Source organism: Mauremys mutica, chromosome 24 (assembly GCF_020497125.1).
Source record: "Mauremys mutica isolate MM-2020 ecotype Southern chromosome 24, ASM2049712v1, whole genome shotgun sequence".
Classification (NCBI taxonomy): Eukaryota; Metazoa; Chordata; order Testudines; family Geoemydidae; genus Mauremys; species Mauremys mutica.
Window position 1 is genome coordinate 5111498 of NC_059095.1, and position 26090 is coordinate 5137587.

A 26090-nucleotide genomic window follows, 5' to 3' on the forward strand; every position below is an offset into this window, starting at 1 on the left:
TGGGGCGTGGGTGGGTGGGTGAGCCGTGGGCGGGTGGGGGTGCGGTGGGGGTGGGGGATGTGAGCCATGGGGGAGTTTACCGTGGGGGTGTGGCATGGATCCTGCAGTATTGGTCCCTGCCAGAGCCAGTGACCTGGCAGCCCCGGTGACCTGGGATGACTTGTTCCCTGGAGCAACCCCCCCCCCCACGCCCAGGGCTATGTGGCTGGGGGCTGCCCCGATGCCCCATAACGCTCGCCCCGTTCCTCCCCCGGGGCAGGTGGGATGCAGCGGAAGCTCTCCGTGGCCATCGCCTTCGTGGGAGGCTCCCAGGTGGTCATTCTGGATGAGCCCACGGCTGGGGTCGACCCCTACTCCCGGCGGGGCATCTGGGAGCTGCTGCTGAAGTATCGCAAAGGTCTGAGTGGGGTGGGGCGGATGGGAACAGCAGTGGGGGGTGTCTCAGAAATGGGCCTGGGCCTCTGGCTGATGGGGCCCAGCCGAGCCGCAATAGGCCCTGTGGGGATGAGCCCCCTGCACTGGGCTCCTTACTGGGCGTTCTGGGGAACTGAGGCAGGGATCTGGGCCCTACATGGCAGTGAGGGAGTCGATCAAGGTGTCTATTGGGAGCAGAGGGGGCTGGGGCTGGGGCTGGGTGAGGGAGGTCAAGCATTGTGGTGCAGGAGGGAACCCAACAATTCTGGCAGAGCTGGGCCCCAGTGAGTCCTACCCATGGGGGCAGGAGGGGAATGGAGCGGTTCAGGGGGTCACTCGCCCTGAGGTGACCTGCAGCCATGTAGGGGCGTTTCTGCAGGAGGAGCCCTTGGGTATAAGGGGCTATCAAGGCCCTGCTGCATCCTGTTTCCCCCCCACCCCCTTCCCTGCTCCGCCCCCAGGCTGGCCCCCCGAACCCCCTCTTCTCTGCCCCCCTCCCAGGCCGCACGGTCATCCTCTCCACCCACTACATGGACGAGGCGGACCTGCTGGGCGACCGCGTGGCCATCATCTCCCAGGGCCGGCTCTGCTGCTGCGGCTCCCCGCTCTTCCTCAAGACCAAGCTGGGCACCGGCTACTACCTGACCCTGGTGAAGCGGGAGGCCGGCGCCCGGGAGCGGGCAGCCCCGGGGGGCAGCGCCAGCAGCGTCACCATCGCCAGCAGAAAGGTAATGCCGGGGGAGTGGGCTCCCCTGCCTGGTGCAGCCGGGCTCCTGCCCGAATGGCTGGGTGGGCAGAGCCGTAGAACGCCCCACGGGGTGAAAGGTCAGAGGGCAGGGGGAGCCCCTGGAGCTTGGTGAGTGGGGGGCGGTCACTGGAGTTCTAGGGAATCTAGCTCCAGGGTTCCCGGAAGTTTGGAGGTCGGGGAACGGGCTCACCACAGGGATCTCCTCTCGTGTCCTGATCTCCTCACGTGGCATCGGTCATTAGAGGGGGTCCCGAGCCTCAGAGTTTGGGGCCAGCCCAGGGCTGGGACTCCTACCCTCCCCTTCCCCGCAGGACGACAGCGGTTCGGAGCGCAGCTGTGACACCGGCCTGGGCAGCGAGCAATGCAGCGAGTCCAGCACCGTGGGTGAGCGGCTCCGGTCGGGGGAAGGGGCTGGCACTGGGAGCCGGTCGGGAAAGGGTTAAGATCCCTCTGCACACACTTGCGCGCACACACAGTGCCCCCAATGCACACACTGTGCCCCCACCCCCGCGGAGCGGATCCATTGCACAGGCACATAGCGCCCCCTTGTGGTCACCCTGGGGCACAGCGAGTCTGAGCTTCTCCCTGGTTCCCAGCCTGGGACTGACCCCGAGTGGCTGAGTTCCCTGGGTGGGGTCTCTGCCTGCACGTAGGGGCGTGTTCAGAGCCTCGCTGCCTCCCCGGCTGCTCCTCCAGTCTCCAAGGCGACATTTCCTCTCCCTAGGAAATCCTTCTCCAGTGACCTGTCCTTCCAGGGCCACCCCCCCGCCCCACACACAACCCAAGGGCCAGCTTTTGACGGTCACCTCACACTACATCTCTCCTGCATCCTACAATCCTTGACTTCCCCACCCTGGTCTCGGACCCAACTGTGCACAGGGCAGGGGGAGTCCGAGCTCCTAGGGGCTGGGCTTTGTGAACAATAAGAGAAAGTCCAGCTGAAGCCTTCTCCCTAGGCTGGGATCCTCCCTCTGCCCGGCTCAGCCCGCACCCTACATCCTCCATCCCCAGAGAGCCCCTCCCACTTCCCTTATCTCCTGGTGGAAGCTGAGCTACCCACCTCACAGCATCAGCAGAACCCACTTAATCCTTGCCAGGCTGGATCGGCACCTGCAAAGGGGCTGGGACATTAGGAGGACACAAGGCAGCTTAGCACTGATAGTGCCCTTGGAACGTCCATGTTGGATCAGTCACAGTGCAGCTGCTGTGGGTCTTGTGCCCTGTTCCAGGCCTTGGCTCCCCCCAGCCATCCCTGCCCCCTTTGTTTCTGCAGACGTGCCGCAGCTGTCGGCCCTGATCCAGAAGCTGGTCCCTGGCTCCCGGCTGGTGGAGGATATTGGCCACGAGGTGCTGTACGTCTTGCCATACGGCGGCGCCAAGGATGGGACCTTCGGGGAGCTCTTCCGGGAGCTGGACAGCCGCTTGGGCGAGCTGGGGGTCTCCAGCTACGGGATCTCGGACACCACCTTGGAGGAGGTACGTCAGCCCCTTCCCAGCATCTCATCCCCTGCCACCGACTGTGCACCTATCCACACCCCAGCATCCTACTCCCATGTCAGACGGGGGCAGACCATACATGGATCCAGACTGTTATCCCACCCCTCATCTCACCAGACCAGACAAGAGGCCCATCAAGATCAGTCTCTCTCCTCCTGCTGTATCAGCTGCACCGTTAGTCCATCACATCTGACACCTTGTCTCCTCCAGTGGCCTACACCTGATGCTTCCGAGAGAGACAATCTGCCCTCCACAACTCACCTGCTTGAGGGCAGAGAGTGTGGACCGGGGAGAGGGACGTAGAGTGGAGGGTGTGATGGATTTGGGGTGTCACCTGATGTGCTGGGGTGCCACTGAGTCAGCCTGTTCTGCCAGCCTGGGTCCCCTTTACCTGCCTTGCTGGGCTGGGCTCACAAGCATCTTCCAGTCAAGCTCACAGGCAGGGCCACCCCCAGCTGCACAGAGAGCCAGAGATCCGCTCTGGGAAGATTCAGCCCAGGGGCTCACCCCAGCGCTCTGGTGCCCAGTCCCTTTAAGGGGGACAAACCCAGAGGTTTTATGAAATTTGCCCCCTCCCTCAATGTGGAGAGAGAGATGCACAACTTCTCGCCCCTTCCAGTTAGAAATTATATAAACCGGGTCATATTATCAACAAGCAGTAAGTTTAACAACTACAAAAGGTGAATTTTAAGTGAATATAAGAGATAACAGACCGAACCAAGCAGAGTCCTGATCAAATAAAGCAAAATACGCAAGCTAAGCTCAGTATCCTTAAGAAACAGGTTACAAAATGGAAATTCTCACCCTAAATGTTATTTTAGGCAGGTTGCAAAGTTTCTGTGGTCCAGAGTTCCAGTTATATTTCAGACTGGACCCCTGTCTTGGTCTGGACTCGGAGCCACGTTTGCCTTCCTCCCCACCCTTAAATAGGATTTCCATAAGGCGGGAATCCTTTGGTTCCCAAACTGGAACCCCCCTTCCCTTCCAGTGGAAAGTTACAAGGAGTCCCAGGTCATGTTTAGTATCAGGTGACAAGCCCACCTGACTCTGTCGCATCGCAGCGTCCATGAGTCAGTGGCAGTATGTTCTGCAGGAAGGCCAGGCCTTTTCACAGGCCGTTGTCCTCGCTGATGGGTCGTCAGCCCTGTCTGGCTTTTCCGTTGTTGTACCTGAAGCGTTAGCAGTGGGCAGCAACTTCAGATACGGAAATGATTCAGCCATACCGGTCGGATAATCACATTCTGTAAATTTTAACCTTTCCAGTGATATCTTACAAGCCCCATCTTGCATAAAGTACGTCTCAGTTATGTCGTATTCATATCAGGACCATATTTACATAAAAATTATGGCGTGAAATGTCACAGAGGGCTGCAGGGAAAGCCAGCTAGGAAATCAGCTGGATCTGGGTGGATTTTCCAGCGAGGACGTTGGGAGGAGAGGGGGGGTTAGGGAAATGCCACTGTGGCTTCTTTGCTGGCAGCAGGGCCTGTGGGACCCTCAGCCAGTCCCGTGGGCTCTGGGATGCTCCCTGCCTTGTGGTGTTGGTTTGCTGAGGGTCCATTGTCATCTTTTCCCCCCCGTAAAACACCTCTCCATTCCCGTTTACCCTTTGTAGATCTTTCTGAAGGTGGCTGAGGACACAGGAGTGGACGCTGACACCACAGGTAAATGCATTGGCACCCTCTTGGAAAAGCTTTGAGCACCTGGGGGTCTAAGTTAATGGTCAGGCGAGTGGAAGGAATGATCATGTTTTCTAGTGCCTGGACTGCAGAGGGGATAAGAGACCTGCTACTGCTGCTAGCTAAGGGAGTTTTCCTTTAGCTCAGGAGGTAGAATCATGCCATTTTAGAGCTGAAGAGTGAGAGTTCTAGACCCAGCTCCATAAGCGCCTGTGCTGGAAACTCAACTCTGTTCTCTGCAGCCCATGGCTCCTGGGAGAAGAATCTTCATTCAAACTGCAATGAGGCTCAGCGTTGGGAGATGGACCCAGTTATTTTCCCCAAACTGTTCTCACCCCATCTCTCCCTGGGGTGCTCGGGGGAGGCACGGGGTGCACCTGGGTAGCCCGGGAAGTTGCAGGGTCAATGCGCACTCAGTCAAGCAGCTGGCACAGCACAGCCTCCGGGTGCTTGGCAGGGCCATACGAAACAGGCCTCCTGGGACTCCAGGCTGCCCCGGCCTGGCTTGCAGGGACTATAAATCCCAACATGGCGGAAGGGCCAGGCTGCATTACGTGCTGGATCCTGTAGTCCCTGCAGGCTGCTCCTCTGGATGGATGCTGTGAACGGCTGCAGTTTGCTCCGCTCGCTGTGACGAGCTGTCACCAGGGCCGTCCGGAAGGGGGGACTGAAGGGGTAGTTTGACCTGGGCCCTTAGGCGCCGACTCCGTGGGTGCTCCGGGAGGGTGGGTGCTCTGCACCCACCAGCAGCCAAGCTCCCCGCCCCACCTCCACCTCTGCCTCCTCCCCTGAGTGCGCCACATCCCAGCTCCTCCGCCTACCTCCCAGCGCTTGCTGCCGCCAAACAGCTGTCGCAAGCTCCGGGAGGGAGGGGGGAGGAGCGGGAACATGGCTCGCTCAGGGGACGAGGCGGGGCCGGGGCGGGGATTTGGGGGAAGGGGTTGGAATGGGGGCAGGGCCGGGGGCGGAGGAGGGTCGAGCACCCACTGGCACCAGTAGAAGTCGGCGTCTATGCCTGGGCCCCCCATTTGTGAGGGCCCCCAACCCTGAAATTTGGCCCACGGCCCCTCCATACGACGGAGAGGCTGTAGGGCAAACGTGAGTGGCGCTGCCAGCCTGCGTGCCAGGTGGCAAGACCCAGAGTGGGGAGCTGGACCCACCGCCATGGGACGGGAGCCATGGCTGTGGGGTGAGTGGGGGGCTCACTCTCCATCCCCACCAGGCCTCCCCTCAGTGGTAAGTTTTTGGAAGGATTGCCGGGGGGGGGCCTCAGTTTCAGATTTTGCCCCAGGACCCTCCAAACCTCTGCACGGCCCTGGGTGCCACATGCTTTTTCTCACCTGCCCGTGGTGTGATGCTCTGGCCCTGTGTCTGCAGGCTCTGGGGGAGCTCCCCAGCGAGGGAGAACGGCAGCGCCGGCCTCCTCCTACACCCTCCGGACGGTGAGCGAGAACGGGGACGTGGAGGCAGCAGACACCGAGCCGCGTAAGGGGGCACAGCCAGGCTCCGGCTCCTGCTGGAGGGGGACGGGGGTACTGAGGTCCGCAGGGACCGCGAATGGTAGGAAACGGCTGGTTCTCTGCCATCGCTGGCACTGGTGCCTTCTGGGTGCTTCTGAAGCACCCGCCTCGCAGTGCCCTGTGCTAACGGGAGCCAGGGGCTTATGGGTTACTTCAAGGGCATTTGTGCAATGGAATTGGGAGTGTGAAATTGTTGTGGGTCGAGCCGGACGAGAGTGAAAAGGCCCCGTCCCAGGAGCCGGTGCAACCGGTGTCAGTCAGACGGCCGGCACGGGAGCCGGCGAGTGGCTGGGCGGGCATTGCAAGCTCCAGGCGATGGTTCACAGCATGGGCAGAGCCCGTTTCACGCCTCTGCCCTGGGGAATCCAGCTCCACTCTAGTCAGTTCCCCTGCCCCGGCTCTGGTGCCGCGGGGAGGTTCCCTGCACAGCTATGTGAGATCTGTCCTCTTTCTCTTTCTTTGCGTTGAGTCAAAGGATCCAAGAAAGGTAGGAGGCCGAGCGGCGGGAGGGAGAGGATCCAGAGCTGTCCTTGTCCCTGGAAGCCTGGGCGGGGTTCGGCCCTGAGTCCCGAGGCATCTTTTTTGAGCCAGACGAGGGACACGTTCCCCTATGTAGAGAGCCCGGCACCCCACCACTGAGAGCAAGGCATGCCCCCCTTCTCCCCTTCCCCATGCATCGCCCCCCGCACGTGTCCCCGCTCCTAGCGCTCTGCCCACAATTCACCCGGCTGCTCCACCCCCCCCGACACGGGTCCCTGGAGACACACAGTGGCCTGGAGCCCAAAGCTGCCCATGGAGCAGGCCGGTGGTGTGGCGGGGGGCTGCCCTGCAGGCATTGAAGCCGCAGGCAGGGCTGATGGGGTATCTCTGGCTCTCCCTCTTGCAGCTGAGGAGCCAAAGGAGACCGATTTCCTGCACAGCCTGGATGGCAGGGGCTCCCAGCAGGTGCTGGGCTGGGCCCTGACCCGCCAGCAGCTCCGGGCCCTTTTCACCAAGAGACTCCTCTACGCCCGGCGCAGCACCAGGGGCTTCTTCGCACAAGTACCGCAGGGGGGGCTTTGATGGGGGGCGTGGGAGGGGAGGCCTCTGAGAGCACCGGGTGCCGAGCAGTGGAACATCGGGGAGGGGTGTGGGGGTGTGTGAATGGAACATGGGGGGCACTATTCCTCTGCGAATGTTCTCCTCCTACCAGCGGGTCAGGCCTTCATCCTGGAGCTGTGACCCAGCCCCGGAGAGTCCGGATTCGCTGGCTGTGGGATCCTTGGCTTGACCTAGGGTGTCCTAGCACCCTGGCTGCAGGATTCCCCTCTCCCCAGCCCCAGCTGTGCCCCGGCCCGAGGGGCCCAGCCTGGATCCCCCCTGCCCAGCTCTGGCCCTGGGGCTCTGCCCTGGCTGCGGGATCCCCCCTGCCCAGCTCTGACTCCAGCCCCTGCTCACAGATCGTCCTGCCGGCTGTCTTTGTGTGCATCGCCCTCCTTTTCAGCCTGATTGTGCCGCCCTTCGGGAAGTACCCCCCGCTGCACCTGGAGCCCTGGATGTACGGGCAGCAGTTCACTTTTTTCAGGTGCGTCGCATTCCAGCTGGGGGGGGGGGTGTCGCCTGGGCTGTGCCGGCGGCAACGCCGGCTGGGAGGATTCATGGCAATGGCCCCTCTGCTCCATCTGTTTCAGTGATGACTCCCCGGGGGACCCCGACTCTGCGCAGCTCCTGGGAGCCCTGCTGGCTGAGCCGGGCTTCGGTACCAAGTGCATGAGGGATGCCCCGGAGGGGTGAGTACCCCCAGCCTGTGCCCCTCCCTCTGGCAGAGGCCGGGGGGGGAAGTTACTGCCACTGGGAAGGGACCCTGTGCGGAGGTCGCACCTACTTCCTTGCCAAGAGCCTTGGAGCGGAGCCCAAGGTGGCTGCAGTTCCCCGTGCTCGCCATAAGGAGGCATCCTCGCACCAGCCTGGCTGGTTCTGTTGGGCCAGACACTTCCCCTCTGCAGCTGCTGCTGTCTGGGCCGTGTTTGTCCTGGGTTCTAGGGTGGCGTCCAAGGGGTTAACACACTGGGTCTGCCCAGGCCTGTACCCCCCCCCCCCCGCCTGCAGGGGTCTGTGCCCCCTCGCTGCCCCGGTAAGACCCCGCTCTTGCCTGGCGCTGGGGCAGGCTCGGAGCTCGCTCCTGCTCGGCTGTGCGGAGAGCAGTAGGCTGGGTGCTAACCAGCAGCCTTCTCCCTGCCCGGGGTGTTCAGGAGTGCGCCTTGCCCACCGGCGTCCCACGAACGAGGCTTCTGGACCCCGGAAGTGCCCCGGTCCCTGGCCGAGCTCTTCCAGAACACGAACTGGACGCCAGCCAACCCCTCCCCGGCCTGCGAGTGCAGCTCCCGGGGGGCACGGAAGATGCTGCCCGACTGCCCCGAAGCAGCGGGGGGACTTCCTCCTCCACAGGTAGCCGGCCACTCCCTCCTCCCCTGGGGTTGTCGGGGGGGGGGGCGGCGAGGGAGGCTCATCCCAGAGGGCAGAAAACCGTCAGGCTGGGCCAGGGAGTGCCCAGCGTGGAGACGGGCCTCTGCCTTCGCCCGGGTCTCACCCCCTTCTAATCCCCCGAGAATCACGGCCAGAAGAAGCTGGGTGGGTAGAGGGAGGTGGCTCCTGGTGGACCCAGTCGGGGTTAGTACCAGCCCTTGGCCCAGCACGGCCCTGGGGACCCCACAAAGTCCTGCCTGGGACGACGACGATTCCAGTCCCGTCTCCTGTCTGTCCCCGTCTGTCCTCCCGCCAGGTGCAAAGGGGCACCGGCGACATCCTCCAGAACCTCACGGGCAGGAACGTCTCCGATTACCTGGTGAAAACCTACCCCAAGATCATCCGCCAGGGGTGAGCACCTGGGGGATCCTGGGGTCTGGTCCAGTCTGGGGAGAGCTCCCGTCTCTGCCTCCGACTTGGGGTGGGGGATTGGGAGAAGCTGTAACGACCCCCCCACACACACAGCCCCGATGCGCCTCCTGATGCAGAACTACAGTTCTCCCTTCCTGCCCTCTCCAAGGCTTCTGGGACTGACCTGGTGGCACAGAGCCAGGGGCTGACTGGGCCACCGGAGCCTGAACTGCCCCTCCCCAAGGCTGGGTGCGCTGTGAGGGCCAGGCAGGGGCATCGCTTGCCCTGGCACTCCTCCATCTGTCCCTGACCTGGGGGTGAATCCAGACCTCGCTCTCTAGGGCCGTCCATCGGGCATTTGGTGGCTGTAAACGGCTCCCTCGGCGTTTCCCTTTTGTTCCTGCAGGTTGAGAACCAAGAAATGGGTCAACGAGCAGAGGTGAGAGGAGTGCGGGGGTGGGGGGGCAGCTGGGGTGTGAATTATTTTAGTAAGACTGTTAAGGGCATGGGACTGGGAGCCAGGACTCCTGGGTTCTGTTCCCAGCTCTGGGAGGGGGCTGTGGGTGAGTGGCTCTGATTGAAGCTTGGGGATCTACTGCTGTGGAAGGGTGATGGCACCCCCAGCATCTCTGTCTATATGCCCATGCATATAGCGTGCCCATCACCATAGTATCTGGGCACCAGATTGTCTCCCTGTCATGTGCCGATGCACCTCCCACCGTCACAGCCTGGGGGTGTCTCCCTGCCCTGGTCCCAAGGTGCTGCCCTGAATCTCCCGGGGTGGGGAGGAGCACGAGGGGGCACGCCTGGGTCCCTGATCCTCCCTGCGCCCACCCTCCCAGGTATGGCGGCGTCTCGCTGGGTGCCCATAGCTCTCAGGTCCTGCCCTCAGCAGAGGAGGTGGATGGTGCTGTGCGGGAGATCCGGGCCGTGCTGAACATCACCAAGGTACAGCCCGATGGGTGGGGTGGGGTGGGGCAGGGGATGGGGGAAGAGTCAGTTTCCTGCCTCGGGGCTTTGCAGTGAGTCTGAGAGGGTGGCATGGGACTCTTGGCGGTGGGGGTAGGTATGGGGCAGGGCTGGGGATGGATGGCGTGGGGGTGGCATGGGACAGGGAGGCACATGTGAACGTCTCATCGATCTGCATCGAGTCCTGATCCCCCTTTCCGGCCCCCAGGGGAGCCCCATAGACAGGCTGCTGGGAAACCTGAGCAGCTTCATCGAAGGCCTGGACACCCGCAGTAACGTCAAGGTCAGTTTGGGGACGGAACCCGTGGGGGGGGAGCTTAGGGGCCCGTCACCCTCATGGGCAGCATATTCCAATCCCCAGATGCCAGTCTGAGAAGGCCCAGAGAGCAGGGATGGGAACTGGGTGTCAGGACTCCTGGGTTCTATTCCTGGCCCTGGGAGGGAGTGTGGTCTGGCGGTCGGAGCCATGGGGCACCGGGCCTCAGGACTCCTGGGTTCTATTCCCAGCTGTGCCACGGTGGTGGCGGGCGAGTCACAGGGGGCCAGCGGGGGGCGAGCTTGGCGCTGAGTGTTGCCGTTGCGCTGCCGTGCGGCCACAGGTCTGGTTCAACAACAAGGGCTGGCACGCCATGGTGTCCTTCGTCAACGTGGTGAACAACGGGCTGCTGCGGGCCAGCCTGCCCCCGGGCGCGGAGCCCTGGCGCTACGGCATCACGGCCATCAACCACCCCCTGAACCTCACCAAGGAGCAGCTCTCGGAGGCTGCGCTGTGAGTACAGGGGAGCCTCAGGGTGGGTGGGGATTGGGTGGGGCTCTTGCTGGGTGGCTGGCTCATCTCCCTCTCCCCTCCCCATGGCAGGATGGCCACCTCGGTGGACGTGCTGGTCTCCATCTGCGTGATGTTTGCCATGTCCTTCGTCCCCGCCAGCTTCGTCCTCTTCCTCATCGAGGAGCGGGTCAGCAAGGCCAAGCACCTGCAGTTCGTCAGCGGCATGAAGCCCAGCGTCTACTGGCTGGGCAACTTCGCCTGGGACATGGTGCGGGGCGGGCCGTGGGGCCGGAGATCTGGGGAGTGGCAGATTTACACACGAGAGGAGGGATCCCATGGCTCTGGGGGCAGAGGGGTGGGGGGAGTGGGGGATATAGCTCTCCAGCACAGGGTCAGGCTGGCACCTGGTGGGGCTCACAGGCAGGTTCTCGCCTGCGGGCAGGACCCTCATGGAGGGAGGCAGGTGTCAGCCCCAACACAGCTGCATGCCTGGCTAGGTTGTCAGTGGTAGGGATTGAACCTGGGCCCTCTGGATTGAAACACCTGAGCCCCTGCTGCCTGAGCTAAAAGGGAAGGTTCTGTTTGCCGAGGCCGTAGCAGGCTCATCAACCTCCACGAGTGGCCCAGTCTCCACAAGCCGAGGACCGTGCACCGCACAGAGTGGGTGTGGGCTGCGCAGGGAAGCCTGTGCCCATGAGTGGGACTCACTGCTGGGCCGATGAGAGGCCCTGAGCTAGGATGGGGTGGGGACGCTGGGTGTGGGGTACATGACAAGCTCAACACCAATGGCCACTGTGTGGTCGGGGGGAGGGGGGGCTCACTCCCTGTCTGGAGGGGAGGGAGTTGGGGGGGTGGCTTCAGGCCTGTCCCCCCCAACCAGCCTCTCCAGGGTTGACTGGGTCACACCAACTGCCTCCTCTGCTTCCCCCCACAGTGTAACTACCTGGTCCCAGCAGGGCTGGTCGTCCTCATCTTCCTCTGCTTCCAGCAGAAGTCCTACGTGTCCTCAGCCAACCTGCCCTCCCTGGTGCTGCTGCTGTTCCTCTATGGGTGAGGGCCCTGAGCCGGGGCAGGCGCGGCCCCCGTCTGGCCCTGACAACATGGGGAGCAAATTCCCTGCGCAGTCGGGAGCTCGCTTTGTCTGTTGGGGGCAAGGGGGATTCTGTCATCCTGGGGAGAGGGACCAACAGCTAGCCCAGAAGGGGAAGGGAGATAGCTGGCCTGGCCCATTCCCGGGACCGGCCATCTGAGCGAGGCTGAAATACCCACTCCCTACATTGGACCTCAGGGCGTTTGTCTGGTAGGTCTCTCTCGGGGGTGGATTACAGCTGGCAGCCCTGCCCTGCAGGACCAAGCGGGGAGGTGGGGTTTCGTGGGACATTGGCCCCTTGTCTCCCAGCCCTGGTTTGCGGCATGGGCTTGGGTCCTTGGGGCCGGGCCTGGTGTCTTTCGGGTTTGCTTCAGCTCTGTTCCTCTTCCACCCCAGCTGGTCCATCACGCCACTGATGTACCCGGCCTCCTTCCTCTTCAGCATCCCCAGCACGGCCTACGTGGTGCTGACCTGCATCAACCTCTTCATCGGCATCAACGGCAGCGTGGCCACCTTCGTGCTGGAGCTCTTCACCGACCAGGTGAGTCCTGCTCCCTGAGGGCTTCCCTGGCCCCCTCGGGACAGGCTGCGCGGCGGGGGTTTTCCAACCCAAGATTAACTAGCAACCGCCCAGGCCCCCAACCTCAGCCCAGTGCCTGCAATGAGGTGAGTTCAGCTCCCAGGGGAAGGGGACCCCCAGGGCGATGGTGGGAGCCCCCCATGCTGGTGTCGCAGAGCTGGGGCCGTCACCTGAGCCGGACCCTTTTGCTTCCCCACCTGGGCAGAAGCTGAACCACGTCAACCGCATCCTGAAGAAGGTTTTCCTCATCTTCCCGCACTTCTGCCTGGGCCGCGGCCTCATCGACATGGTGAAGAATCAGGCCATGGCCGACGCTTTCGAGCGGTTTGGTGAGTCACCTGAGCCCACAGTGTCGAGGTGACACGTTTCCCCGCCCCCGCTCTGCTTGGACGGGCTAGACTCAGCATGAACGGGTAACACCTGTGATCCCTGCACCGCTCTCCTCAGGAGCATCTGTCTGTCTCTGCCTAGGTTCTTAGGCCACGGCCATCAGCGTGGTATCTGACCCTCTGCTGGGCATTGACTCTGTCCTGTCCCATGCCTCCCCCGCACCACCCCTTTCTTCTTTTAAAGCCCTATTTCTCCCCCCCCCCCACTCCCCAGGAGACAAGCGTTTCGTGTCTCCGCTGTGCTGGGACCTGGCCGGGAAGAACATGTTCGCCATGGCTCTCCAGGGCGTCGTCTTCTTCCTCTTCACCATCCTGCTGCAGTACAGGTTCTTCGTCAAGCTCCGGTGAGAGGCCGGTGGGGGGCGGCGGGATTGGCTGGTGGGCGTGCGGCTGGGGTAGAAATCCAGCTCTGGCCAACCCCCTCCCCGAGTCGCTCTCCCCCTCCCTGCCAGAGCAGAGTGGGGAAAGCCCATTGTTTAATCTATCCCTTCGCCCAGCTCCCCACAGTCATTGGGGCATGTGGCTGGGCTGGCAGAGTTAACATCTCAGTGACAGGACCCGGGGAAAGCTGAGATGCCACCTCTGCTTGCCGCCTCCGTCTGTCCATCCAGGCCTGTGAGCCAAATCTGCATGATTTTACCCGCCTCTCCCGGCTGCTGTATGGATGTATCCTAAGTGATTTAGGAGCCTAGTTCCGCTTGACTCTCACCTGTGTGCTTACGTGGTCACTGTAATATCTGACCTCGCTCACACGGGCCTGTCTTCACAGTTGGGACCAGTCTAAACTAGCAGTTCTCAACTCTGACCATGGAAAGACCCTGTCTCATCCTGCTGGGGTCTAGCTGGGGCCCCTCCCATTTGGCAATCTGGGACCCCAACACCTGATCGCAGCCCCCAGGATTCCAGCATCATTTATGGGATCTCCAAGTTCCCTAGAGCCCGTGCTAGGTCTGGGTGTCATGGCAACCGTGCGGCCCAACGTGCCGTTCCACGCCACTCGCCCTAGTGGGACGTCACCCTCTGTTCGCATCCTGGTTTGAACCATTCCCCCTCCTTCCCTACAGGCCCTTTGCCGTTAAACTCCCCCCTCTGGGCGGGGAGGACGAGGATGTGGCCAGGGAGCGGGAGAAGATCACAAGCGGAGCACGGCAGGGAGACATCCTGGTGCTGCATGACCTGACCAAGGTGCGGAGGGGACGGGTGGAACTGGGCAGCGACTCCACTCTCGGGGCAGCCTGTTCCTCAACTGGGGGTGGGGCATCATCATCCACCTCCCACCGTCACCCCCAGAGGAGGACTTGGCACTTCCTTGTGCCACTTTTTTCTATTTTATGGAAAAATTAAATTTTCCACAGATTTTTTTTTTCATTTTTATTAAAAAAATTTAAAATTTTTTGGCAGCTGTTCAAATATCAACAAATCTCAGTTTGGAAATGCTGCCACAGGACCCCATTCTCTGCTACGGGCCAGGCCCCCCGGATTGTACTACATCTCCCATGAGCCACCACAATCCCCCCACCCCCCCCATTGGAAAGGGCAGGCAGTGCACCTGGGGAGTCCCTGGCCATGGTGCATCATGGGAGGTGCAGTCCAGCAGGGGCCCCCAACCCATAGAAGAGAACGGAGAGATGAGGCAATTGAACTACATGTCCCATGAGGCTCTGCGGCGGCAGCGATAGCCAAATGGGAATATTTCGGTTTCGGGGCATTCGTTTTCTCTGACAACCATCTGAGTTTCCCCATAAACGCAGACCCTTCCTGTGAATATGTTTGGTTCGTCATACACCCAGCGTCCTGTAAAAACCAGTTTTGATGACCACATTTTCAATCCACCCTCGCCTGCGATCCCCCGACTCTCTCTGGGGGATTCCAAGGGCGATGAACCCTTCCTGCCAGGAATTAGAACACCAGGAGGCGGTGGGGTTTCATGCGATGGTCACCGTGGGTCCGCCCGCTCGCTGCGGCAGGTGCTTGGCCTGCATTCGCACGGAGGGGAAGATTCCCGCACAAACACGTGACTCCGCCCTCTCCCCAGGTGCACCAGGCCTCAGGTCTGGGATGCCACACTCAGGCTGTTTCCCTGCCCTCTCTCTCAGGTGTACCGGGCGAGGAAGAAGCCGGCTGTGGACCGCCTGTGTGTGGGAATCCCCCCGGGGGAGGTAAGGCACCTGACTGTGGTTGGGATTCAAAGGGCAGGCAGCCCTGGTCGATGGAGCGAGAGATTCGAAGCAGGTCGGTGGGGGGAAACAGCTGGCTCAGGCCCATGTCACACCGGGGATGGAGCAGACAGTCCAGTGAGTGTGTCCTAGGGAGGAAGAGGTGACAGCCCCCCCCATCCCCCAAATCCTGGCCCTGAGCCCCAATCCAAGTGGTGTTCTCCCTTCCGTGCCTCTTAGAAGTGGGGAGCCAGGCAGGGTGGGTGGCTTAGGGGACAGTTTGCCTTTAACCCTGTGTTCGATCCCGGCGCAGTGTTTCGGTCTCCTGGGGGTGAACGGCGCTGGGAAGACGTCCACCTTCAAAATGCTGACGGGGGACACCGAGGTGACCCTAGGATATGCCTGTCTGAAAGGGCACAGGTGAGTGGGGCGGGGCAGGTGAGTACTGCTGAGGGGGGTGAAGGCGGGGACGACAGGTAAGTGCAGACGAGTTCATGGGGGGGGGGGCAGGTGCGGGCCCCAGTGACTGTTACAGGGAGAAATGGGGGGGGAGGACAGGGGAGCACCTGGCTGGGGGATGGGTGGGAAACAGTACAGAGGGGAGCTCTGTGGGGAACAGGGTGGGATCAGTGCTGTGCAGATGGGAGAGGGGGTCTGTGTGTGGTGGTGGAGCTATGGGGCGGGCGTGTGTCGCACTAGCACGAGAACTGAGTCACCGACACACACACTCACACATGCCCCTTCCTCCTGCCCTCAGGCTGCTCTGCTGGGCTCTGGCAGCCCCGGGGATGCCCCATTCTCCCATCCCCTCTCTGGAGCACGGTGGGCTCCACTGCGGGACGCCCCCTCCCCTCCCTGCAGGTCGGTTTCCCCTGGGATCCGCTGCGGGACGCCCCTCCCCTGCCTGCGGGTCGGTTTCCCCTGGGATCCGCTGCGGGACGCCCCCTCCCGTCCCTGCGGGTCGGTTTCCCCTGGGCTCCGCTGCGGGACGCCCCCTCCCCTCCCTGCGGGTCGGTTTCCCCTGGGCTCTTCTGCGGGACGCCCCCTCCTCTCCCTGCGGGTCGGTTTCCCCTGGGCTCTTCTGCGGGACACCCCCTCCCCTCCCTGCGGGTCGGTTTTCCCTGGGCTCTTCTGCGGGACGCCCCCTCCAGCTGCACGGTTTCTCTGCCCTTGCAGTGTGCTCAGCGACTTGCAGTTGGTCCATCAGAACATGGGCTACTGCCCCCAGTTCGATGCCATCAATGACCTGCTGACGGGACGGGAGCACCTGGAGTTCTACTGCCGCCTGCGCGGTGTCCCCGAGGAGGAGACGCCCAGGGTAAAAGCTCCCCCTCCCCTTTCTGCCTCCCCAAAGCAGCAGAGACGTCTCCTGGCTCCTCAGCCTCTGTGCTTCTCTCCCTGCAGGTGGCTCAGTGGGGCGTCTCCACGCTGGGCCTGGCGCAGTACGCCGACAGACTCGCCGGGGGATACAGCGGGGGAAACAAACGCAAGCTCTCCACGGCCATCGCCCTCCTCGGTGCCCCACCGGTCGTCTTCCTGGTCAGTGCCTGGGCGGTACTGCCCTGCACTCCGAGTCAGCCCCCTCCAGCCGCTGTCGGATGAGCGGGGAGAAGGCAGCTCATTTGCATGGTTGTCTGCATAGGCAAACCCCGGCCCTGTTGATTTGCCTGGTTATTTAACATAAGACCAGGGGGACGCAGCCTTGATGTAACTGACCTCCCCAGTCGGGCTCTGTTCCTGGGCCCAGGCTGGGGATGGAGCAGTAGAGCCCTCTGGGCTTTCGCTCGGGGGCCGCGCTGCATTCCAGCCCCTGGCTCCAGTCCTCATTTACAGCGTTCTGGCCCTGGCCGCCCCGGGTATTAACCCCTGCCCCTTCCTGCGGCCACAGCGGTGCCCAGGGGCCTCGGTGCCAAACCCGCCGTGCTTCCCACCCCGACGCACCCTTGGTACGGACAGGGCCAGGGCTGACCCAAAGCTGCTTTCGGGGCTCGTTGCAGGACGAGCCGACCACGGGGATGGACCCGCGAGCCAGGCGGTTCCTGTGGAACTGTATCCTCAGCGTGATCAAAGAGGGCAGGTCCGTGGTGCTCACCTCCCACAGGTAAGGGAAAGGGCTGAGCTGCTCGTCCGTCCCTCAACCCCCCTGGGGATCAGGAACTAGCCGAGCCCACCCACACGCAGGCGAGTAGCTGTCAATCCGCCCTTGTGCAGTGATTCCCCTTGTGCCATGCACAGGGTTAGGGGGCAGGGAAGCCAGCACTGCCCCTGACCTGTGTCTGAGCCAGGGGGTTGCGGCAGGGGGCGCTGCTGCTCTCCCACTCCCTGGCAGGGATAACAGCCCCCCCCCACACCCCCGCCACCATGAGCTAACAGTAGCCGGCCCTCTGGGAGTCATCAGACCTATGACTTGCCCCAGCTGAGGGCCTGGTCCGGCACCTGGGTGGAAAGTACGTTCTCCACTAGCCCACACTGCCCCCACCCCCTCGCCAGGGAAGGGCCCAGTGGAAGCAAACATGGGGGGGTGTTGGGCAGGGGAGAAGTGTGGGGGTGCCGAGTCGGGGGCGCTCACGCCATCACCTCTTCCCTCCGGGCAGCATGGAGGAGTGTGAAGCCCTGTGCACCCGCATGGCCATCATGGTGAACGGCCGGTTCCGCTGCCTGGGGAGCGTGCAGCACCTGAAGAACAGGTAACGCGGCGGCATCTCTCCAGGAAACCCGGCGCGGAGCGGAGGGCCTGCGAGGGACCGAGCTGTGCTGGGAACGTCGCAGAGACCTGGGCGGGGTGGAGAGGGAATGTTCATGCCGGTGTCGCTTTCCATCGGTAGACAGGCTGAGGCAGGAAAGGAAGGAGCTGAATCCACCCCCTGCTGCCCCTAATGAATCCTCCTCAGGGAGCTGGCAGTCCCAGCACTCGTGTGGGGGGCTCACCTCTAGCCCGCCGGTTCGAATCCAGCCCAGGGTGTTAGCGTGCGCCAGTTACCGCCAACTGGCAGTCCCTGAAATGTGTCTGGTGGTCTCGGGCCAGTCTCCTAGTGGTCCCGATGGCAAGACACCACCATCGCTATTGGCACTGATTGCCCCCAGCTCGGTGGCCTTCCGAGTGGAGTGGCCAGGGAACGAATGGGCCGTGGGTCAGGGTTGAGGCACTCGTGTGAGGCGGGGAATTCCTTGCTGCTCCCGATCTGCGGCTGAACCAGAGGACTCCAACAGGGGCGCAGTGCAACTGCCTCTCCTCTCCCAAAGCTCCTGCTCCCTTCCCTGGCTGGGGTAACGCCCCCGGTGGCTGGAGCTCAGAGAGATCCCCGCCGTGCTAACCCCTGGAGCTGCTCTCCAGAGCCGTCGGTCCCCCTCGTTCTGAGCAGCGGTCAGCGTGCGCCCGGCGTGTCCACGAACAAACCCGCCCGCCTGTTTGCCGTAGGTTCGGCGACGGCTACACAATCACCCTGCGGGTGTCGGGCCCCAGCCCGGACCTGCGGCCCGTGGAGACGTTCATCCAGGACTCCTTCCGCGGCATCGTCCTCAAAGAGAGACACCACTGCATGCTGCAGTACCAGCTTCCCTCTCGGAGCTGCTCCCTGGCCAAGATCTTCAGCATCTTGTCAGCTCACAGGGGCACCTACCGCATCGAGGACTATTCCGTGTCCCAAACCACGCTGGACCAGGTGAGGCCAGGGCCGGGTCTTGGCCCGTCTCCTCCCGTCTTGGAGATTGTAGCGCCCCCCTGTGGACCAGGATCAAATACATGGACGTTACCCATACCTTGAGTGTAAGGGACTGTCCTCTTAACCCTGTAGGTGCCAGCTGGGACATCACCAGGGAGAGCGTCTTCCCAACAGCTGGGATGTTCCCCAGGGGTTCTCAGCGTTGTGAGGCGCCTCACCCCCACCTGCCCTTAGCATGAGGCATCTTGTCTGTGCCTGCCGTGGGTCAGCGCCCTGAAACTACCAACCAGTGGTAACACCAGTCCTTCCCCCCAGACCCCCACCGGCCTCGCTTCCTCTGTACGGCTTAGGCACAGCCGAGCCTGAGGAGCGTTCCCTGCTGGGTCCAGCCCCTCGTCCACCGAACCCTCTGGGAATTCCCACAGCCGGCACACGTCAGCTCACTAGCTACGGCCTAGGATGCAGCTCTGGAAATGCTCCACACATCCATGTATTTACAGTGAAAACCAGACCAGTGCATGACCAAAGAGCAGAGATTCGAGTGACAGCGCATAAGAATATTGGAAACAAAGGTTACATAGAACACAAAATCCTACCCCTCTTTCTACAGCCTCCGCTTAACTAGCTGGGTCTCCTCCCGTCTAAAGAAGCATCTCTCACCCAAATTTCTCTCCAGCATTTTCAGCCGAGCCTGCTTGAGACCCCTCTGTCATGTAGCAAACTCACTGTGCATTTACCTCCTCAGCGAAGAATACCAGGGAGTCCTCTTCGTCCTGCACAGCACCACAGCAAACTTCCGATGTGCAAATGCACCACAGCAAACTTCCGATGTGCACCTCCAGCTAGTCCCGTCCCCCACCCGGCCTGCTGGTTACCTTTTTCTGTTACGTTTCTCTCTCTGAATTCTCACAGTCCTTCATTAGCCTTCAGTTCAGCCTGGAGAGCGGAGATCCAGGGTGAACCAGACACTACTCAATTCACGAGTCCCAGGCTGTGACCACTAGACAAGTGTGCCTGTCACCCTGCCTGACTGTTGCTTTTGTCCCTTCCCCGCCAGGTGTTTGTTCATTTTGCCAGGGACCAAAGCGATGACGAGCCCCTGCCGGACTTGGCACCCCCGTCTGAGCCCGAGCCCCCTGGCCCGTGGAAGAGGATCACCCGCTTCCTGGAAGACGACAGCTACCAGGAGAGTGCCGTCTGAGACCCTCCCGCACCCAGGAGTGCAGCCAAAATACGGGGGCGGGCTGGGGGCTTCCCTCAGAGCACCAGGGCTCCTCCTGCTTGGAGCAAGGAGGGGTGGAGGGAAAGCCCGACCTACCCCTAAACCTGAATCAATAAAACACCCATTGCTCGTAGGGGGCAGAGGCCCCCCAGCTGATGGTCCTCGCCCCACGTCCATGGCTGTCTCCCCAGGGGAGCAAAGCGGAGCTCCTTAAACCTGAATCAACAGTGCAGAGGGGGTAGTGCCCTTCAGGAACAGCTCCTGCCAAGCCCCCACCCTAAGGTGCAGGGAGCTTTCCTGTGAGTCACCCCCCCACCCGGGAGCAAGGGTGGGGCTGGGCCTCGTTATGCCTTAAGTGGCAACGAGAAGGTGGGATCTGGCTCCCAGGGCTCCAACACCCACCTCTGCCCGGAGTTTGAATCCCGGGCTCTCCTGCTCGGGCACCTGTGGCCTGCAGCTCTCGCTTGGTGTCTGTACTAGGCCCTGCCCCAGTTCTGAGTGGGCCGGGGGGGGATTTCACCCCTTGCCGTGCCCACCCCTGTGCACTTCCCCCCCAGGGTAGGGCCTAGGGGCCTTTCTCAGAGACCTACCCCCATTAAACCCAGCCGCTTAGGCGCACAAAGGGGGGGCTTGGCTGGACCCTGTGGGGTCCTTGGTCTGCCCCACCCCCGGCCCTTCACTACATTCTGCTATGAGCTGCTGTTTGAACAGGCCGTGGGGCTGCCCCCCACCCCCAGTGACTGCAAGGCCCTCGCCAGCAGTGTGATCTCAGGGATCCCTTCTCATCCTGGGGCGGGTGCTCCATTTTCCCTCCGTTCCCCATGCTGCAGCTACCATCCCTCCTGCCACGGGGCCTTGGCTGGGAGCCCGTCAGTGACACTCCTTCATCTGCCTGGGCCGTGAGCCCCTCCTTTCTGCCCTGCCCCTTAGCATGCTGCCTCCACTGGGGGCCTCCCGTGGGAACGTCCCCATCCCCTTGCGTTAATCCTTCCTCGGACCGGGTCACTCTCCCAGCATGGGGCCCCTAGATGCTGTGCCCCTGCCCGGACCCTGAGCTGTCGAGCCCCGAGGCTCCCTCCCCTCCCGGCTGGTCTTGGCCTCGGCTTCTGGTGGCATCAGTGGTGAAGGTCTCAATGATCGGGAGTTGGTCCCTGATTCCTGGCACCTTCCCTGGAGGGGCAGCTGCCCTCGCTCTGCCAGTCTTCCCCATCTCCTCCTTTGGAGGAGAGAAGAGCTCCTCTCCGGGGCCACCTGCTTTTCTGTCCATCCGTCCCGTCACTAAGGATGCACTGACCTCCCCTGCCCGAGGACGATGTAGCCTGCTCCCCTCGCCCCGGGGGCCGTCCTAGCACAGACTCCGCCCACTCTCCCCACCAGCCCCGCCCACCATCTGAGTATTGTATTATCCCCTTCTAAAATGGCCCATGCCCGGGACCATGTTGCCGTGGCAATGGCCGGCCTCTTCTCCCAACGGTCCAAGAAGTGGGCCGTGGCCGCTGACCACGTACTGTGGCGTTTGTGCCCCGGGCGTCAGGCCGGGCTGGGGCATCGCCGCGCCTCAGCCGACCGTTACAAACACCTCGGCCGATGCCTCTCCACCCAACGCTGGCCCCAAAGAGGCGTGACCCTGCCCCCGTGCCTGGGCCGCTCTGCCCGCGCACTCCGGAGGGCACCGGGGCTGGGCTCTCTCACGTAGCTGCTCTGTTTTCTGGTATTTATAGAGCAGAGTCTGTGGAGATTCGCGTGAAATACGAAGCGCATTAAATATCCGCACCCAGTAACCCCCAGCCTGTGGGTGAATGATTCTAGCTGGGCATCGGGGTTTGTTCTCCCGCTCGGCCTTCGTTTCTCTCTTTCCTCCCCCGTTCCGCAGCCCTAGGGCCCTCAGCCAGCCCCGTTTCCACCGTCTCTGAGTCGCTGCCAAGCGTGAGTGTATTTATCCCCCTTGCGAGGCAGGGCAGGGCTGTAAATCCCATGGTGCAGATGGGAACCGAGGGCCAGGGTTACAAATCGGGCCCTCGGCCGCTTGTCCAAGGTCACCGGGAGAGCTGGGACTGGCAGGCAAGTCTCCCAGGTGCTAGCCGCCCGCTACGAGTTCCTAACCCACCCATAGCCCTAGTACATAGGGGCCTAGTGTAAGGTAGCATCTTCTGGCTGAAGGTTTTCAATACCCTGCAGATAATTAACCCCTCAGGCCCGGTGTTTAATGTCCTTTATTGTGCAGAAGGGCAAATGTGGCACAAGTAGAAGCGATTTGCCCATGGTCACTGGGATGGAACCCAGGAGTCCTGACTGCTCCCCCCTACCTCTAACCATTGGATTCTCTTCTCTATACCTGCAGTGAGTTCCACAGATTAATTACACCCCATGGAACCAAGTGACTTCTTTTTCTCTGGTTCAGAGAGGTGGCCTTTGCATTTCGGTCCCCGTCACGTACACATCCCACTTTGTCCTCATTGGGTGCTGGGGGCACAGAGGGGCAGACCACCATCCAATGGCTACAGATCACCGGCAAGCAGGGGGTTAACTCCTGGCGGAGCCATCCCACAGGTGGAGTAAGGCAGCTAGGGCCAATCAGGCGGAGTTAGAAATCCAGCTGTCAGGCCCGTTGGGGTTGGGGAAGGCCAGTCTTTGGTGCAGAGCTGGGGGGTCTTTCTGGCCATGTGGGTCTAGGAGCCTCTGGCGCTTTCACCATGGCCAGAGGCTCAGGAGCTGACCCGGAGGGTCCTGTGCTGGGTGAGAAGTGTCCGTCTTGAGGCCAACTGATCCAGCAACCTCTGAATCCTCTTTATTCCCCCTTCCCCCAGATCTTCTCTGGCTCTGCTCCTGCCTGCGCTGGGCTCGCTGTGTTCTCCTCCAGCAGGGTGGTGCTCTGACATGGGCCCGAGCAGGTTTGCATGGCTGGAGCTGCTCTCGGCGTGGGGCTCTCAGCGGTGGATTTGGGGGCAGGCTGCCTCCCTGGTGTTGCCGGCAATGGGGCTGGAAGAGAACGGGAGAGGGAAAGGGGAGGAGATGCCAGGAAGGAGGAAACAGAGGGAGCTGGAGGCTTTAATCCAGGTCCTAGTGAGCAAGTGTCCCTGGCACAAAACACCTCCATCCCCTGGGGCACCCCACTCCTTAGCCCCAGGGGAGATGCCTTCATGGCAGCACAGACGCAGGGGACAGTGCATGCTGATGGGGCTAGAGGCGTTTTGGGGCTCCATGGGTTTCACCAGCACTCGATTCCCAACTGGATCCGATCCTTAAGAAAAGGGCAGAAGGGCCAGAGGTGTCTGTGGGTACAGCCGGCGGCGTGCCAGCGCCGGGGAACCGCTCCCCTGGCTCGGGGAATGTGATCTGTCTTGTTTGGCCCTATCCTCTGGCTGGACTGGGCTCAGTGGGGGGGCAGATCCTGTCAGGGCAGGAATGTCCTGTGGTTTCTGGCTCTGCCCCATCTCATTCTCCTGCCCTCTCGCTGCGGCTACAGCCCTGCCTGCGCTGCTGGATTGTCCGGTTCCTAGGACACCGTTACGTTGGCTTGGAAAGGACAATGATCTCGCTGCCAGGGTGGCAGTACGGCGACTGCCCTGGGCTGGCATGGCAGAGGCCTGAGTTCGTTGTGCTGCGGATGCACCATGCCCTTGTGGGATTTCGAAAAGCTGGAGTGTGTTGGGACCTGCTGGCATAAACCTGACCTGCCAGCCAGGGTGGTATCCCTCTGCCTTGCCTTACTCTGGGACCTGCAGAAGGCAGGTTCCCTGCCCTTATGTTCCTTCTCCAGCTCCCTGGCCTAGTCCAGGGATTCAGAGTCGCAGGCTGCCATGGTCTGCAGGGGTAGGCGGAGGGGTACATGGTGGTGGGGAGCTCTTGTGGATCCCCGCAGAGGGATATGGGGCTGGAAGACACCCCCCGCGGCTGTCCCAGTGGCTCACCTGCCTGTCCTCCAGGTGAGCTTCACCAGTCTCCTCTCTGCAGCCCCAGGATGCAGCCCCACGGCCTTCCTGTTCCTCCTCCTGGCATCATCCTTCCTGTTCAGCGCAGGCTCCCGGAGCAAACGCCACCTCTCCCCTCTGCAAGGAGACAGTGGGGTCACGCGAGCTGGGCTGGCCCCTTGGTGCTGGGATGGGAGCCTGGTCCTTGCCTGCCCCCCCAACCCCCAGCTGTGGATTATCTCCCCAGGGGAGCACTTTGGTGCTATAGGTAAGGGAGCCCCTCTCCACGTGCCCAGGCAGGAGCCCCCACTTAGGGCTTGCATGCAGTTCTCTGGGGACTGGGGACTAGCGCAGGGGAGTGGGAGCCAGGACTCCTGGGTTCTATTCCTGGTCTGCACTTGCTGAGTGAGCTCGGGCAAGTCCTGTCCCGCTCAGTAAACTGAGTCTGGCGCTAGCTACCCCCGGGGTGAGGCCGCGCTGAGCGTCTGCAAAGTGATCCCTGGGTGGAAGGTAGGAGAGATGGGCAGAGGCCTGCGGGAGTTTTCCCTGATCCCCAGCCCCGTGCTCTCCGTTTCTCGCCCCCCTTCTGTTCCGCCTCCAAGCCGAGATGCAGGATCTGGGGTGCTGAGTATGCTGAGCTGCAGGGGGCTGGCTGAGGGCAGGCGGGGCTGGGTTTGACGTCGGCTGAGGCCTTACAACGCAAGACTGTCACCTCTGCATGTCACCAAAGCCCCCCCGGCCCTTCTAGCCGTGTCCCCAGGCGCCCTGCTGCATGTGCAGGGCTACTCCCGGAAGGTGCCCTGGGGGGTGGGGAGGGACCTAGCTTGTCCGTGCTAAAGCTCTTTAGGGGGTGAAGCTGCAAAGGGGTCTCCAAGCAGCCTGGGCGGGCTCTGTGGGGTTCACTTACTCGCTGGGCGAGGCAGGCGCTTCCCCCTGCAGCTCCTTGCGCAGAGACTGCAGCGCCTGAGTGATCAGCTGGTGGTTCTGGCTGGTCGTGGTCTCCTGGAGGCGCTGCAGGAGCAGGCGGGTGGGGAGCTGGATGTCTGGGGAGCGCTCTGGCCTCAGGAGGCTGCCAGCTCCAGCCTGGGTGAGAGGGAGGAGCGAGACCTGTAAGATGTGCACCCCCACCCCCCGTGCACGGACTCACTGCAACCTGAGGCCCCATGGTGGCCACGTTCCAACACCCCTAAGCAGATCCAGTGTGTTTGGGGGGGGCACCCCCCACTGCTCCTTCTAAGGCCCCTTCCTTCATCCCATCCTTGTGGAAAATCACATGCCCGGGCTTGGTACAAATTGCTGCAGGGGTTCGTTTGGCTGGGCCTGGTCTTCTGGGGATGGCGACCACAGGGCAGAGTGGAAGCAGCAGCAGGCGGTGGCACTCACCATCTCTGCTGAGCTGCTCCGCTCAGGGGGCAGCAGCTGCTCCGCTGGCTCTGGCTGGAGGCTTATCTTCGGGAAGGTCACTGGAGCCATGGGCTCCTGCCTCGGAGCAGCCCGGCGGGCGAGCGCGCCGTCTCTTGGCACCTGCGCCTGGCTACGGGGTGGCTTACGTGCCACAGCAGCCTGGCCGCTGTCTCTGGGCTGGGCCGCTATGGGAGGCAGAGAGGTGACCCGGTGAGTCTGATCTTCTACGGCGCTGGCTCCACCTCTGCTGTCGCGGCCTCCCCTGCTGGGCTGTCCACGCTCCCGGGGAGAGCACCCAGCGCTACGGATGCTCCTCGTCTCTGAACACCCCTCCCAAGAGTCCCAGGGCTCCATGACGTTCTCCAGAACGGGGCGAAGGTCGACCAAGATCTTCCTGAGCTTGGGCTTCTCCCTGCTGGCTGCATCTCTGGGTGCCTGTGGAGCAGACAGGGCCTCTGCAGGGGTCTTTGAAGGGCTGCAGCTGGGTGGAGAAGACCCTGTTCCTCCTCTCCCGTGTTCAAGGATGGGGGCCATGGCCCGAGGAGCTAGCTTCTTTCTCTCCTTCCGCTTGCCCATCCTGTGACCCCTACCAGAGGAGTCTGCCACCTGCCCCGGGGGCCCAGCCGATCTCCAGGCTTCTCTTGCCTTCACCAGTGGGCGGTCTGGAATTAAAGAGGAACGCTGAACGTTGCCCATCTCTGCCCAGAACCCAGGCTCTCTCTCAGCCAAGCCTGCTGCCAGCTGCCCCCGAAGGAAGCAATTTGGGTGGGTTCTTTTTAAATCCCTCTGCTCAGAAGTGCCACGGCCCAAGGCGCTGCCTGCTCCCTGTTAATCTCAGCTGTGTCTGTGCCCTGACATCACACCCAGATGGGAGCAGAGCCTGGCTTCGGCTGGCGCCTCCAGCAGCTGCCCAGCCCCCCGCCCTCGCCCCTGAACCCCACGCTTTGAGGTGGCTGCAATGCTCTTCTTCGCTGCCCTGTGCTATACAATAGCTGTGCAGCTGTTAAACAGCTACAGAGTCCCACCCCAGAGGAGGCTGCATTTCGGTACCTATACACACACCCACACGGTTTACCTGTAAGGTCCCTTGGAATCATTCAGGCTTGCCGGGGATGGGGGTTATACCTGAGCCGTACCTTCCAGCGGCGGCTGGCATGGGGGCAGGTGGAACACCAGGTCTGTCCACATGAAAGGTGGTAATTTCTGCTGAGCTCTTCCCCTCGT

General features: G+C 62.2%; 1 protein-coding gene across 3 annotated transcripts in view; it reads left to right on the forward strand.

Moving 5' to 3' along the window:
* ABCA7 (ATP binding cassette subfamily A member 7) overlaps positions 1-20617 on the forward strand; it is a 44583-nt gene extending 23966 nt beyond the window's left edge. For 2 of the 3 annotated variants that reach the window (XM_044998900.1, XM_044998899.1), the window contains exons 22-50: positions 260-397; positions 916-1142; positions 1474-1546; positions 2436-2638; positions 4275-4323; positions 5716-5823; positions 6745-6899; positions 7298-7422; positions 7529-7627; positions 8090-8285; positions 8620-8714; positions 9121-9153; positions 9557-9662; positions 9892-9966; positions 10283-10452; positions 10543-10720; positions 11387-11502; positions 11939-12083; positions 12328-12451; positions 12726-12855; positions 13576-13696; positions 14608-14670; positions 14981-15087; positions 15844-15985; positions 16072-16206; positions 16665-16768; positions 17262-17354; positions 18086-18329; positions 19387-20617. In XM_044998900.1, the coding sequence (XP_044854835.1) occupies positions 260-397; positions 916-1142; positions 1474-1546; positions 2436-2638; positions 4275-4323; positions 5716-5823; positions 6745-6899; positions 7298-7422; positions 7529-7627; positions 8090-8285; positions 8620-8714; positions 9121-9153; positions 9557-9662; positions 9892-9966; positions 10283-10452; positions 10543-10720; positions 11387-11502; positions 11939-12083; positions 12328-12451; positions 12726-12855; positions 13576-13696; positions 14608-14670; positions 14981-15087; positions 15844-15985; positions 16072-16206; positions 16665-16768; positions 17262-17354; positions 18086-18329; positions 19387-19530 (3698 nt within the window). In that variant the 3' untranslated portion in view covers positions 19531-20617. The remainder of the gene's footprint in view (positions 1-259; positions 398-915; positions 1143-1473; positions 1547-2435; positions 2639-4274; positions 4324-5715; positions 5824-6744; positions 6900-7297; positions 7423-7528; positions 7628-8089; positions 8286-8619; positions 8715-9120; positions 9154-9556; positions 9663-9891; positions 9967-10282; positions 10453-10542; positions 10721-11386; positions 11503-11938; positions 12084-12327; positions 12452-12725; positions 12856-13575; positions 13697-14607; positions 14671-14980; positions 15088-15843; positions 15986-16071; positions 16207-16664; positions 16769-17261; positions 17355-18085; positions 18330-19386) is intronic. The other variant, XM_044998901.1, reaches the window with a different exon arrangement.
* Positions 20618-26090: the final 5473 nt, after the last annotated feature.